Here is a 15,026-nt window from a genome sequence, read left to right as displayed (position 1 = left end):
CAACATCATCACTTTTTAATATAGCATTTTGTAGTTTATAAACACCAACAAACAACATCTTTTGGCCGATGTGGCGCTATTTCTAGTGCCTCGTTTCTTGCTTATTATTGGTATATCAATACTTTCCATGGTATGCTAAAATGCCTCGTCATGAAACGGTTTTGCAAATATGATTTGATGTATAAGAAGCGGTTACAACAAAACATGTAAGATGAATCTAAACTTGGAGGGGTACAACAATGGCAAAGAGAACCAAAATTAGCAAACTTATCTCTTTATATTTCTTATTTTCAAATAGCATGATCTATATATATATATATATATATATATATATATATATATATATATATATATATATATATATATATATATATATATATATATATATATGAACATTTACATTCTTGAACAGAAGTATATTCCTGCAAGATGCCTTAGAAATTCAAGACTCGTCATACCTTCATATTTGTACTCCTCGCATATACAAATATTTTCTGCATAATTATACAAAAGTCAGACTTAAAACTCCTTTTCCTTGAAGGTGGACATCAAGAAAACCCGAACACATCGATGATTGATATATATATATGAACATTTACATTAATTCTTGAACAGAAGTTTATTAGCACTCTTTATAATTCATTATACAAGTTTAATCAAACAAAAAATTCTTGATGAATAATATCAACACACCTTTATTAGCATTCCTTACCATTGTAGCATTCCTTAGCATTCTTTTTAACACTTTCTAATCGGGTGAAACTCATGTGAATTTTACAACTCACATCACTCTTTATAAAATTGAGTATGAGGATATCCACTTGGTTTTGTTCCAATGTGGTAGATATGTTTACCAAAAAGATGAGTTTGGTGTATTAAACATGGAGGAACATTGAAAGGACTAAATTCAACAGGTCTGATGTGTGAATGATGAACATGTTATTGAGTTTCACATGCTTTTTTTATGTGTATCAAACATTTTTTATGCCTAATTGGTATATTCCTGCATACAAGTATACTATATGGACAATTAGTTTAGAAAACCATAGATGCAAGATGCCTTAGAAATTCAAGACTCATCATACCTTCATATTTTTACTCCTCGCGCCCGTATACAAATATTTTCTGCATAATTATACAAAAGTGAGTAGACCTCAATTACATGATATTCAAGTGAGTATAGACTGTCTATATTGTTGATAACTTGGTATGAGTTGTAGTTTAATGATTTCCGGTGTGAGGTATTACTCAATATCCTCATTGAATTGGAGCTTTCTGTTGAGAAATTGAATCTTGTACCAAAGAAGAAGAAGTTGCTTGTTATGAACCTTAAAGGCTTTCTACTTCACAAAGTTTATGTTCATGATAAGGAAGCACTTCCCAAATCTCGAACCGATCATTACAGATCTTATAACTTTCTCAGTAAGTAATCTTTATTCATTATTTCAATTCAAACACATTATACATTCCTGATATTTGAGGATTTCTTTTTATCATATACTTAATGATGTTGTTTATACTGTAAATTGTGATTTAGTTTTTAAGAGGCCATTTAGTGAAGAGTTTATGAAATTCTGCTTAGAGAGATTTGAAGTTGGGATTTGGTCTTCTGCACAAGTGTATAGATCCAAATGGTGAATTGTGTGACTACTTGAAAGGAGTTGCTGAAGCTGAAGATGTTCAGTCTTATGTGAAGAACAATGGTTTTGGGATACCAGCATTTAATTTGAATTCTTCAGGCCATCCTGAATGGAATTTTTACTTCAGAGTTTGTTACCTTGATGGGATATAGTGGTTTGGTTTCCATAGGATTCAACTAGACTATTTTTTAGGCCTGCAAGTCAAACACTGAGCCTCTGGTGCACTACTGGTAATTAACCTGTCCAAATACATCTCTGATTTACAATGCAGTGCCAAAATGGAAGATTCTGATTCACTAATATAACTCATTCAAGCTAATCAAGTAATAACTTAATTGAGAGGGATACCCTATGTGTGCAGTGTGGGGACTGGGGAGTTAGCGGACTCGGTTCATTTGTTCATTACTTGTGACATTATCTCTTCGGTTTGGTATAAGATCTTTTTGTGGTTGGGGATTCAGGTTGTTTGGTTTGGAGAACATGACTATATGATTTGGAGAACATAGACCATATGATCAAGTATTAATAGTCTTTAGAAGGGCAGAACTAAGCTTCTTTGGTTTGGAGAACATGACCATATGATCAGAATCCTTAATCACTATCAGCTTGGCAAATGGACCACTTCTCTTAATCATCCACATTTGTAAATCCTCTGTTATTAAATTATCACTTTTGCTTATGATAAAAACTTTAGGTACTCTCTACCAAAAAAAAAAAAAAACTTTAGGTACTCTTCCATTTCTATGATTGGTTACTTTTGTTTCCTTCAACAATAGTTCAACATCTTTATAAATTGGTACAGGTCTCACTAGGGACAATGCAAGGGTCAAATCCTACACATTTTAATTTGGTGTTACTTTCATTAACTTGCAAAATCATATGAAATTTTTTATATATACCTTAGGTGGTGATAATTGATACATCTTGGATGCCATGAATTTAGGTCCAATTAGTCTAGCAGTTGCAGGTTTATTTGGTCCATCAAAAAAGAAAAAATTTGTGTCCATTAAAGAACCATTCCTTCCAGCTTGCTACAAGATGTAGTAACTAATTTAAATTAAATCTATTTACAAAGAAGTTGATTTTACATATAATAATAAGACATTGACTTATGCATAATGCGTAACGGTAAATATATTTACGGGTACGACATTGGGTTGAGACTACAGAATTAAACCGTTTAAAATGTAACTTTAGATGAAAAGAGTCAAAAAAAAAAAATTAACCCTGTACCTCTAGTAGGCCTGTCCTATTTAACTCGCTGAAATAACATTGTGATCACAGGTAAGTTGGACTATAGATTGTTTTAAAAAAATAAAATAAGTTAAGGAAACTACCTCTTGAAGAAGAGCAGGGTATGTTAGATTTTGACTAAGCACATATGCTGTAACAAAAACTGCAACTGAAATTTTTTGTGGGAATTTTTCCATAGCAACAGATGTAGAAACCCCACCAAGACTATGACCAACAAGAATCACTTTTTCATTTGGAGGAAGAGATTCCATAAATACCATCAAAGGTTTATAATATTTTGAAATTGAATGAATATCTTGAACTTGTATTTGATTGATACCAGAAGCAGCTAATTCAATAGTTGTAACATTATGACCAGTTGATTTAAGCATAGTTGCAACCTTATACCAACACCATGCTCCATGGCTTCCACCATGAATCAGCACAAAGTTTGCACTATTAACACAAATTAATGGAGAAAGAATTAATAACAAAAGAATGTGCACAAAGTGTATCTCACTTTTCATCATCTTGTAAATTATGTACATGGCCTAGTAAAACCCTTTTCCTTTATATATATGTACAGGTTATGAGCTAATTATTATTGTTGGCTTATTTTATATTGATGGTATAATTCGTTTTGGGATCCGGATTTGCTATAGTAACAAAAGAATGTGGTTACACGTTGTAATCAATCTCGGTCATTAATTTTACATCGGACGGTTTAGATTACACATGCACTAAAATAATTTTGACTATTGATTGAAATCAAATAGCTGATGCTATAACTGTGTTGATGCATTTACAGCAAGAAAATTGTTTCCTTCGTTTACCCTATAAAACAGAAAGAAACTACAAGAAGTATATTTTGTTAGTCCAGGGATGGATTAGTTTATTGAAAGTGTGAGCATGTCCTTAAAAGTCAATGCCTTCTATCAATGAAGGAATTTAGAAAAGATTTAAAATAGACATTTTAATTCAGTCTCTTTTTATAAGCACTTTTGGAAGTATTCAACTGAAAAGGTTAACTTAAGAACGTGGAGAACTTTGACTATATACACCCAGTCAATATTAAATTCTAATAATTTTCAAAGTGGTTATAAGCACTTATGTTAGGCCTTGAATAATTCAGTTAACACACTTCAACTATTGTTTTCACTCAGTGATGTGTTTTATTGGAACAGATTCATACAATTTCTATTTGAACCATTATATCTATCTACAAAGAAATAAATAGAAGGCCATAATCAACCAAACATAGTAACTTGAGCCTAAAAAATTCTGACGATTAATTGAGCCTTTTACAATTGCAGTGAAGATATAGGAGAAATAACAATTAAGACAAAAGATACCATAATATATATCATTCTACCCACCCATCTCACTGAGAAAATCATCTCCGCAAGTTGAGTCTAACCCAAAATCATTTCCCCTTATATGTATGTAAAAAGCATACATTGAGCATAACTATCATCTAAATAAACTTCTCCAACTTCCTTGATGTAGTAGAAGTATTAGGTGGTCGGAAAGTCTCCAACCGCAAGTTTGAGCCTGTTTGAATCTCACTTAGAACAGTGTCGCCTTTCTCATGTTTTATTGCCTCCAAGGTGCTTCCGAGGACGTCAGCTGCAAGTCCAACTTCTAAGAGACTGCCTGGCGGGTCTCCACCATCATGTATTACTTGGCCAATCTCATTCAAACTGACTATACTCTCTATTATAAGTTCTGCAAAAATACGGCCAAGAAACTCTGGTGCCTTAGGGGCATCATTAACATCATCCTCCAAATTACTGAGAACTTTCACGAACCTGGCCAACATATATGGAAAAGACAAAAACAACATGATAAGTGTTTTCACAATCAAAGTACTGAGTAAAGGGGCATAGTTTACACTGACATCCAATGAAAATCAAGTATGCAGAAGTTATAGTGGTTACAAAGTGGGCTTATGTGGCGAGATGATTTTATTGGATGTCGGAGTAAAATTAATTTGCAGCCACAGTGCATCACCATTAAACTCAAAGTATTCTCCATCTAGTTATTATATCGTGAAATAAATCTTACCCTTCGTTAAGCTGAGTTTGACTTAATAGGCCATCCTGAGATTTCCCAAGTTTGACAAGCAGTTTGGCTAAAAGATCTCTTTCAGTGTCCTTTCTCTCATATGAGTCCAAGACCCATACAGAAACCATGGAAGGGTGAAAGGCTGGAGAGTTCAAATCTCTGATGCATTGAGCAACTTCATTTACATCTCTAGCACTGAAAATTACATAAATTTCAGTCAGATAATATTACACACAAGATAAACTGGGAAATAAGGCTGCCATGCAACACTACGGAAGCAAAAGACAATTCAACCTAAAAACTTAACAAAGAAACAGAAAACACATCTGCTGGCATCAGCATACTTATGGAACTTAACTTGGTTCTCATCAATAACCAGTCCCATGAAGCACATGTATGTCTATTTTCTGAGGTATCGGAGTCAATGTCAAACAGTTTTCCAATGCCGTATGTATGACACTCGTTAGACTTGTATCAAACAGGAATTCTATTAATACTATTTATTATTTGCATGGACATGCACTAGACAAGGCTTGGCACTTGGCTGACACTCAAATAAGCCTTGGCAGTTGAAGAACAACATACTCGGTATCATTGTTTTAGAATGAAATTCAGCAAAATCAACTTAAAGAATGATACCGAGTATGTTAAAAGAATTAAAGAATTAACAGATGAAACAGTAGCACATTCTTTAATGCACGTGCCACTCAAAGGAAGTTAAAAGCAAAAAAAAAGGTCTCCCTCTAGCACGCTACATTAAAGAATGTGCCACTGCTTCATCTGTTAATTCTTGTATCCCACACATGCATGTGTATTTATAGAAGTTAAATTTTGACAGCAGAATAGTACATGCATGGTGAAGAAGATTAACTCCTTGACGATCTCAACTAATACAAGTATACAACTATGTACATTCTAAATAGTAATACAAGTATACAACTATGTAAATACTAAAGACTTTTATGTGTGTATGCAGTATATGTGTCAGTCGGTGTCAATAAATACAGTGCAAAGAGCAAGAACATCCTGTATATCTCCTTTCCCTATTCAAAATGTGTGGACATTTTACAGTTTCCGGCCATTACTATGATGTTCATAAGTTAAGAAAGCGAAATTCAGTACTCCAAAGAACAGGGAAGAAAAAAACAGACCAGGAGAAAACTCCATTTAACTCTTTAAAATTTGCTTGCTGTTTTCTAAAAAAAGATATATCACGCAAACGACTGATGTTGCAGACCCTGATCACTCTAAAATCCCATTCTCACAGGATATCATTTTGTGTTGAACATCATGGCTGGAAATTAGGCGTTTGGAGTGGTTTGGGAATTAATCATAATATTAAAAGCTATGAAGAATTGAACTTAATCAAATCATGAGCTATTTTTGTTTAAACTATAGGGTTACAAAAATAAAGCGGCAAGTTTGTTCCCCGAAATCAAACAACTACAACTTGTAGTATAAACAATTAAAAGAAAGAATAATCCATCAATTTAGTCCATAAACTATATAATATAATAAGTATTCCCTACAGTATATAAAATCTGTCAAGATGTTAAAGACTAAATTGATGGATTTTCATATATACTTTAGGGATTAAGTTGACCGATTTCATATACTAAGGATTATTTATCATATTTATATAGTTTATGGACTAAATTCAAGAGACGATGATAGTTTACGGACTAAATTGATGATTTATTCTAAAAGAAAGATTGATAAAAGAATGGAAGATTATTATAATTGGCACCAGCAGACTCACTAATGAGATGGTATAAAGCTGTATCAAAATAATGATAAAATCCTAATCCTAAATGCAATTAAATGGCTAAATAAACTGTAATAAACATTTGTGTCTCTCAACTGTCATGAGATTAAATTAAATGTAATAAACAAAAGCTGTAACCGGAAAGATATACACACCACAAAGACAGAATGGTACCTGTAGTATTCTCTGATTGTTGACAAGGACATGTTCCGTAGTTGTTCCTCTGGCCAAGCATTCTCTGAAGAAGCATTTTGGGAGACAATTGGCCCTTGCAACTGAGTGTGAGGTGGAGTTGTAACAGGCCTGTCGAGATTCCGATCATCATTCCTTAAGTCTCTGTTACCATAGTTTATATTATGCCCTGGAGCACTTGAATGATCATATCCAGCTAGACTTGAAGATCTGTCTGAAATATATCTTGATGCAAGATCCTCCCTTGAGCCGTACGGTGTGCGCTCAGATGAATTACTATAACCATTAATACCTCCTGCCATTCTGTGAGGGTCTCCGTGGCTAGAATGCACATCAGGTATTGACAAATGAGAAGCTGTTGATCCTCTAATGGACATTCCCCTAGCAAGACCACCTTGGGGTACCAATGTTATAGAATCATTACCCAAGGGTCTTTGAGGGAAATTAACTGACAAGGGCCTAGGCTCATAAGATTGCCTTTCTTCAAAACGAGCATCCTGTAAACCATATCCCCGTGCTTGTGTAGGCAGCCCACGCGGTCCACCCATCTGAGCAGGAGGAGACAACATAGATGATCCTCTAGCACCAAAATCCATCCTTCTTGCAGATTGATTGTTTCCCATACCACGACCCATCCTACCAACTTGAGCTTGAGCCTGCCTCTCTTGCACAGCATCCCTGTGTACCTCCTCAATCTTCTTTGGACCATCGACTTTTCTCCTTTGCTGCCATCTATTCCTTCTCAAATCAATTACATCCTTCAACATAAACCTCACCCTAGAAGATAAATTCATGTTGTTTGATAATACTCTCAGCCTTTCAAAATATACATCCATATGTTCCTTCGCTTTGGGATGATCAATCATCTCCCCAATAGTACTCATGAGCTTGCACAAAGCTTCAACATCTTCCTCGTCGGGATCCTGACACTGACCTAGTAACTTCTTGATACACTCGTGCATTATCCTCTCTGTCAACATTTTCTTCTTATATAGTTCTCCAATCAATCTTATGTTTCCTAACATGCGCCTTCTTGCCTTGGTTCTTCTCAGCTCCCTTTCTTCATTTGATAGCTTCACCTCACCCTCATCAGCCTTATTTGCCTCTTCTTGTTCTCTTTCACCCCTCTCAAATTCCTCCTGGCATTTGTTTAATAATAACCTTTTGAAAGTTATCTTTTCATTGTCCACACTCAAATCAGGCAACTCAGTAGCCAGATGGGAGCAGAAGTTGGCATACATTTCACAGAAGGTAGGCTCCATCAGAGCCTTCTCGAAGATTTGTGAGATGACACCAGTGAGAGTGACTGCATTGTCAATATTAACTGCTTTTACCTGTTCAAAAAGTCTATCAAAATTCTGAGGAGTTAGTTTGTTCAAGATAGCCTTCAGCTGCCTCTGCTTTGCCTCTTCCGCATCTGAGACTTTACCTACTTCATACTTTTTCTCGGCCCTGTGCATCATCTGTAAGGGAGACTGAGGTGAGGGAATTAAACCCCTCTGCTGGAAGCTAGTAGAACGCTGCCACCTCTCCCCGTCAGGGCTATTTCTTTGCATTCCACCCTGATTTCCCCCAGATTGCATTGGTCCAGAAAGGATACCCCCAGCCATCTGAGGGGATACCTGTCCACCTGGATTTCTTAAAACACCAAAATTTCTTCCTTGACCGTGCCGACCGCTATTACTACCAATACCATCCAAACCACGCCCAGAATGAAAAGCATTGGCACCTTTATTCCATCTATCTTCCTCAGCCACAACATTCCCACGGCGTTCCATCCTTGACCTGTCAGTTCTGCCAGGACTAGGATGTGAATCACGAGAATTATTGAAACTCATCAAAGGGTCAGCAATGTCTGCCGTAATTTCAAAACCTTCAGGAAGAGTAATGCATTGCTCTGCGAATTTCAAAAGAAAATCGCGTGAGTACTTTTTTGCGGTACTTCCAATTCCATCAATAACCTGCTGAGATTTAACATCAACTCCAAGTTTTGGTGTAGACATGTCAGCTGCATCCTCCCAGTCATCAGGTTCGGCTTTATTGTGACCACATTTCTCACTTGCAGGAGAATCTAACTGAGCAGAATCTGGAGATAACTGCTTTAAACCTTCAGATGTAGATTCATTTTCTGTGCTCTCTGAAATTAACACAGTTTCTTTCTTTTCCTCAGGTCCTTTGTATGCATTATAAAGATCATAAGTTGACCCGGCAGCATCTGCTTTCTGGAGAATCTCTTTTCTTTTCTTCTTCCCTTTAGATGTAACTTTTGCTTTATTTGCTTCTAAATTTGGTCTATCCTTGATACCTGACGCTGAAAGAGACATTGAGTCGCTGCAAGCATTCTCTGCACTGTCATTAATTTCCTTTGTTGTTTCTGGTACATCAGCAGACTGCAGATCTGATGTCAAAATTTCAATAAAAATATCCATTAGTAACTACACTATGATTTCTTCCTAAAGCGATGTCACTAAAATCCAATGCAGTAGAGATAGATGCGCCTAAATAATCATTTGTCCTTTCACCTTCTGACTTAAAACTAGCAGATTCATCCTGTCCTCTCTGTATTGTTTTAAAGTCTCTGAAGCATAGGTCTCCAAAATTCATGTCATACCGGTACCCGGTAATCGTTTGGTACTTGTGGATACTTTACCTATTATATATTTCCGCCAAATTTTTACTATATAAACAACATTTATCACACTCCTGTTAAGTAAATATCCTATTTCTATCATAATTTTATTGATTATGTATATTTATTTCCCAACTCAATTTTGACGTGATGTAGTAACCTATGAATGACACTTTCTTGTATATTTTTTGTTAAATGTTATATTTATGGAAGACATTTCTTTGTATATTTATTAATGTACATGTACCTTAGCTTTTCCAAAAATCTTGTACCCGTACTCATTCCAGTTTGTGTAAAGTGTAGTTTCATATTTAATTTTTTTGGAATTTATCAAGAGGACGTTCATCATTTTATAATAATACTTACCTTCAGATGATTCATCTATCTTATCATGCTTATGATCGCTCAAACTATCAGCCGCTTTAGCAATAGATCCTTCAGATATGGGAAGATCTGCAGAAGAATGGTTTGTTTCACTTCCTACAGGTGTGGAAACCTTAGTATCCGATATACCACTTTCAACAGCTCCAGACGTCACATTCGCCGCTCGAGGAGATTGCACAGAGTCCTGCAGAAAAAGTCAAGAAGTACATAAACTAAAAATTCAATCATACCAAGAACCAACATTGTGTGTGAAAAATAACTCAATCTATACCTGATCTTGAGATGATTGACCTTGTTTCCCAGGTTTCTTCTGGTTATCCTTTAAAGAGTTGGACCCGCTAATAGGTTCCCTCATGCTGGCTTCATTATTAGTCACAACTGAAACAGAATCCACAGTGACTGCTGAAGAAGGTGGCATCGTAAGCTTCTCGGCACCGACAACAGATGCAGCAGCTTGTTTTGGCAACGAACTCAAAACTGAAGAATCCTCAGAAGATTTAGATTTTCCTGTAGAGATTTCCGAGAATGTTTCAGATCCTTTTTGTGGTAAAGGGGAGCTAGTATCGCAAGATGCTGCTGAACTGGGAGTCTCGTTATTTTGAACACCACATATACTAGAATTAGTCAATGATGACTCCGCAACAGCCGACACACCACTTGGTTTAATAGTCACAGAAGCCACCCCCGTTGGAGCTGATGATATCACATTAGGTACTTCACGAGAACGTTCTACAGTGGGGGGTTCAGCAATGCGAGGAATAGGAGTGCTGACTTTATTAACAGGCTGAGAATTAAGAGACGGCGAATTCATGAAAGCCACATTTTGTGGACCATTGTTCACAGGATAATTAAATATTGGTGGCTGAGCATTGGGAGTTATCTGGCTACTTGTTAATGGAAGAGAATTAGGTTGATAATAAGGAGAATTGGAACCATATGAGCTGGAAGGATAATAATTCGTAGGCTGAGAAGTGGCAATGGATTTAACAGGTTGAGATTGAGAAGGTACATTAGGATGCGACCTAGCACCAGATGACCCACCATCTGAATATCCATCTGTCCTTTTATCAAGCCTCAGTTCTTCATGTGTATCAGGATGAGTTATCTTGACGGGAGTAGTTTTTCGAGGACCAGTAAATTTTCCACCTTGCTGCTGGGGATATTGAGGGCCCATGCCAATGCCCATGTTGCCCAATTGATGAGGCAACTGATGACCCATTTGATGAGTGAAACTTATGTTATGGCCTGAATGCATGATCCCATGAGGGTGCATTGGATGATGCTGAAGACCTGGAACAAAAACCGGCTGTTGCACTTGTGGAACATTTCCAATTGGTATAGGCATTGGTAGAGGAATATGGAGGGGTGTCGAGGGCATCCCCTGAGATTGAATCTGTGGATTAGGACCACCAAACTGTAAAGGTGCCTGTGGCTGCTGAAATGGTGTTGACATTGAAATCCCAGTTACGGGAACAACAGAAGGCTTCTGTGTCTGGCTTGCTGGGGTCAAAACTGGCACCTGAGGATCCTTTTTAGCCTTAGCCCCCAGATGAGTCTCCCTGGCATTAGATTTGTCAGTTACACCTGCATCATTCCTAGGTGGTTGCTGCTGCTTCGGAACAGGAGGTATTGGCACTGAAGGCACAGCGGATCTAACAGAGTCATGATGGGCCTGAAAGTTTAAGAAAACAGAAATCAGGTAAAAACTTGCTATGAAAAGTGAAAACACATTAAGAGGTACGGACAGTCGGAAGCATTGGTAATTTTATTTCAAATACAGTTTCTATTTATATCATTCATTTGGAAGCATTAGTGATTAGTGGCAATAACTCTATCTAATAACTATACAGAAGTACGGACAGTCGGACATCAAGGAGAAAGTGACAAAAATAATAGAAGTGAATACCTGAGCATGCTTCTGTTCGTCTAAATTAGGAGGAGCTGAGCTTGTACGAGGAGGAATCTGCATATTATATGAACATGATCAGTTACTCACCTAGAAATTCAATGGAACACATAAAACCAAACATTTAGCAATGATGTCAGAACTTACTGCCACTCCGTTCATAAAGCCAGGAACAATTGATCCAAACTGAAAAGGGAACGCCTTTGATGCATCTCCTGGGACAGGTATAAATATTCAGATTACTTGACTATCACAGTCAAAGCAAACAACTAACGAAAAACAAGTCAATTGCCAACACAAATTCATGTTAGCCAATCTACAAGTAACAAAAAACTAGGAGCCAATCTACGCCTGATGTACCACAACAAAAACCTACAAGACTAACATACCCTTAGCAGGGCTTGTAGGAGCGGTTGTATCAGAGCTCACAACAGGGGGAGGTTGAGAAGTTGGTGCATTTGGAACAACTTTAGGGCTCCTCTGCGCTGTTGATTCAGATGCCTTTGCAACCGGCCCATCAGATGCTCCTATCCTACCACGTAAACTAATGAATTACATAAACAAACAAAACCATAATTTACCAAACACAAACATTATTTGCATATTCTTCCAGTATAAAGAGGAAAGGATCTTCCACATTGTTCAGTTGCAGTAAACTTCTAATAAACAGCATAACCAGAGTTACCAGACACCAAAAACCGATGAAGAGAATTATCAGACATTTTCCGAAATAAAATAAAAACTCACGTTAAAGCTTACCATGCAATTGTGGTTGCACGTGAGTACCATTATGTATGCCTCGACCAGCAGGAGCATTGTTTGAGTCTGTTGAATTCACTGGGGAAGGGTTTACCCTATATTGCCCACCTTGTGCATTATTAGACTTCTTGTTAAAACTGGAACACGCAACACAAATAATCAATAAAATAGGAACATAGGGGGGAGAGAGAGAGAGAGAGAGAGAGAGAGAGAGAGAGAGAGAGAGAGAGAGAGAGAGAGATCACACTACTAATAATGGAGTTAACAAATTATAAAATCATCAAACCAAACTACATGCAACAAAACAAGGATATTATAACTCTGTTAAAAAACCAAAATAGTAGTTTTTACAGATTTATGTAATTTGTCTAAGGCAAATTCTAACATTTGCCCTAAAGACACTTCTTAGTGAACTAAACATAGAAACTTTGTATTGGAAATTGTGTATTCAATTATGGAAAAAGTTAAAAACTGTTTTTTTCAAGACCAAATTTCTATTTGTGATATATGCTAGCAATACCCTATGTCACATAGGTATATTCAATCATTTTATCTTGATCTATAGTGTGAACTTCATCCATTGATTCCATAAAAGAAAGACTATAAAAGTGATTCTATTACTCCCTCAAGTCCCTATTACAAGAACAACATTCACTTTTAAAGTTGATTGAATAACTGACTATCTATTCCAGTACCCTACAAAATACACACAAATTCTACAAAGCAACACCCAATTTCCTAATCCATCAAGAATCAAAACAACAAAACAATAATCATAATAATTCAATTAAAACCCAAACTGACCTCTTGTTAGAGGAGAGTGACGGTGCAGGCCCGCCGCTGCCCCTTCCATAAGCACCTGAGGGACCTCTCTGCTGATTAAAGCTAGACGATCGCCCAGATTTTCGATAAACGGCGTCGTTCTTTTCGGTTTTTGATTGATTGAAGGACATATATACCAATCCTATAATAATCCTTCAAAAATCACAGTTTTTCACAACAACACAAAAGAAGAAAGATCAAATTTTTTTCTTCCTGTTTTCAAATTTCCCTGCAAATCCAATGACCCAGATCCATAAACAGCGTTAATTAAAAACCCAATTGAAAAAATTTCACAAAAATGAAATTAAGAAAGTAAAAAATGAATTTTTGAGAAGAGAGTGAAGAAGTACCTTAAAAGAGTGAAATTAGGGTTTTGTTGGAATGAGATGATAACAGTAGTGTGAGAGAGAGAGAGAGAGAAGAAGAAGAAGAAGAAGAAGGGGGAGGGAGAAGGTGAAGAAGAGAGTGATGAGAGAACAGAAGAAGCAGAAAATTGGGAAAATGTGGAGGAGAGAGAAAGTTTTAGAGAGAGAAAGTGGAAGAGGTAAGAGAGATGTTAATGTGAAGGTTAAGGTTAAGGTTGGTCAAAAGTACAGAAAAAGAAGGAGGTAGGTTTTTTAAGGAGAGATTGCGGTTTTTGTGACACCTATTCACTTAACACTTGAACACATCTTCCAATTTATTTATTTTTTCATTTTGTGTTTCCTATTTAATTGATTAATAATTTGTTGTTATTTAATTGATTGATTAATAATTTGTTTCCTATTTTATTTTAACAAAAAAAATATTTGTATGAATCTTGTCTTTTGTTTTTTTTATAGAGTATCTTGTCTTTTGTTTTATACTATATGAATGAGTATACTACATTTAATTAGATAAAGTTGTCTTATAAATATCATTCGGCCGATAAAAATATTATATTATATATGTATAGATCATGATTCGAATCTAGAAAAAATAATGTAGATAAATTTTACAACAAACATATTATAGTTAAAATTAAAATTGATCCCCTGTAATATTATAGTTCATAATATTATAGGAGATCGGGTGTTTTAATTATACTTAGTTTTTGTTGGTAAGTCTTTTTTTAACTTTAATCTTTTAATTTTAGAAAAAATATTATTGTGCAAAGCTTCTACCATGATCACAAATTTTCATCAGAAAATCTATGGAATGTGTGAATTCTCTTACTTAAAGTGTTTATATGTTTTACTACGAAAAAATCTTATATGGTCATAAGCATTTGAACACTCAATTTGATCACCCACATGATTGAAAAAAAATAGAAAGTGAAAAAAAAAATGATATGTATAGTTTTCAGTCGTATGTAGCCGATTATATTCTTCTACTTTGACAAAGTATATATAGGTAAATGGATTACAAATACATGAATTGTGGTACACCCTTGGATCATAGTAGTTAAAGGAATATTTGTTCATGCCACACTAATCAGTCGTTTAAGTGAATTAAAAAATATAACTTGTGTAATTGTATTTATAGATAGGTAATGGAATGTTTTTCCTTTGAATTAGCAAAAATAAAAAAAATGACAAGAACATGATATGTAAGATTTGTTATTGAGCTCATTAGAAAATAATGATTTTACTAACAATAAATTGGTCGGATGAA

The 15,026-nt window shown here is 35.7% G+C and overlaps 1 protein-coding gene and 1 pseudogene across 4 annotated transcripts; both read right to left on the bottom strand.

The window, feature by feature from the left end:
* Positions 1–2,155: 2,155 nt before the first annotated feature.
* On the bottom strand, positions 2,156–3,403 carry LOC123886930 (annotated as a pseudogene).
* A 735-nt stretch (positions 3,404–4,138) lies between these two features.
* Positions 4,139–14,050, bottom strand: LOC123883338 (eukaryotic translation initiation factor 4G-like). 4 transcript variants are annotated; one of them, XM_045932102.1, is made up of 11 exons: positions 13,745–14,050; positions 13,377–13,623; positions 12,573–12,709; positions 12,203–12,340; positions 11,961–12,028; positions 11,814–11,870; positions 10,179–11,579; positions 9,890–10,091; positions 6,877–9,292; positions 4,938–5,132; positions 4,139–4,681 (listed from the first exon to the last, which is right to left on the bottom strand). In XM_045932102.1, exons 2-11 carry the CDS (start codon positions 13,523–13,525, stop codon positions 4,348–4,350), a joined length of 5,097 nt encoding a protein of 1,698 aa, XP_045788058.1. In that variant the 5' UTR covers positions 13,526–13,623; positions 13,745–14,050; the 3' UTR covers positions 4,139–4,347. The 4 variants fall into 4 exon arrangements, with proteins under 4 accessions (XP_045788058.1, XP_045788061.1, XP_045788062.1 ...); XM_045932105.1 differs by lacking the exon at positions 12,203–12,340 and having other exon boundaries at positions 13,745–14,004; XM_045932106.1 differs by lacking the exons at positions 13,377–13,623; positions 13,745–14,050 and having other exon boundaries at positions 12,203–12,345; positions 12,573–12,711.
* Positions 14,051–15,026: the final 976 nt, after the last annotated feature.

Source organism: Trifolium pratense, linkage group LG5, assembly GCF_020283565.1.
Source record: "Trifolium pratense cultivar HEN17-A07 linkage group LG5, ARS_RC_1.1, whole genome shotgun sequence".
In the NCBI taxonomy this organism is placed as follows: Eukaryota; Viridiplantae; Streptophyta; class Magnoliopsida; order Fabales; family Fabaceae; genus Trifolium; species Trifolium pratense.
This window is presented reverse-complemented; position numbering and strand designations above follow the sequence as displayed.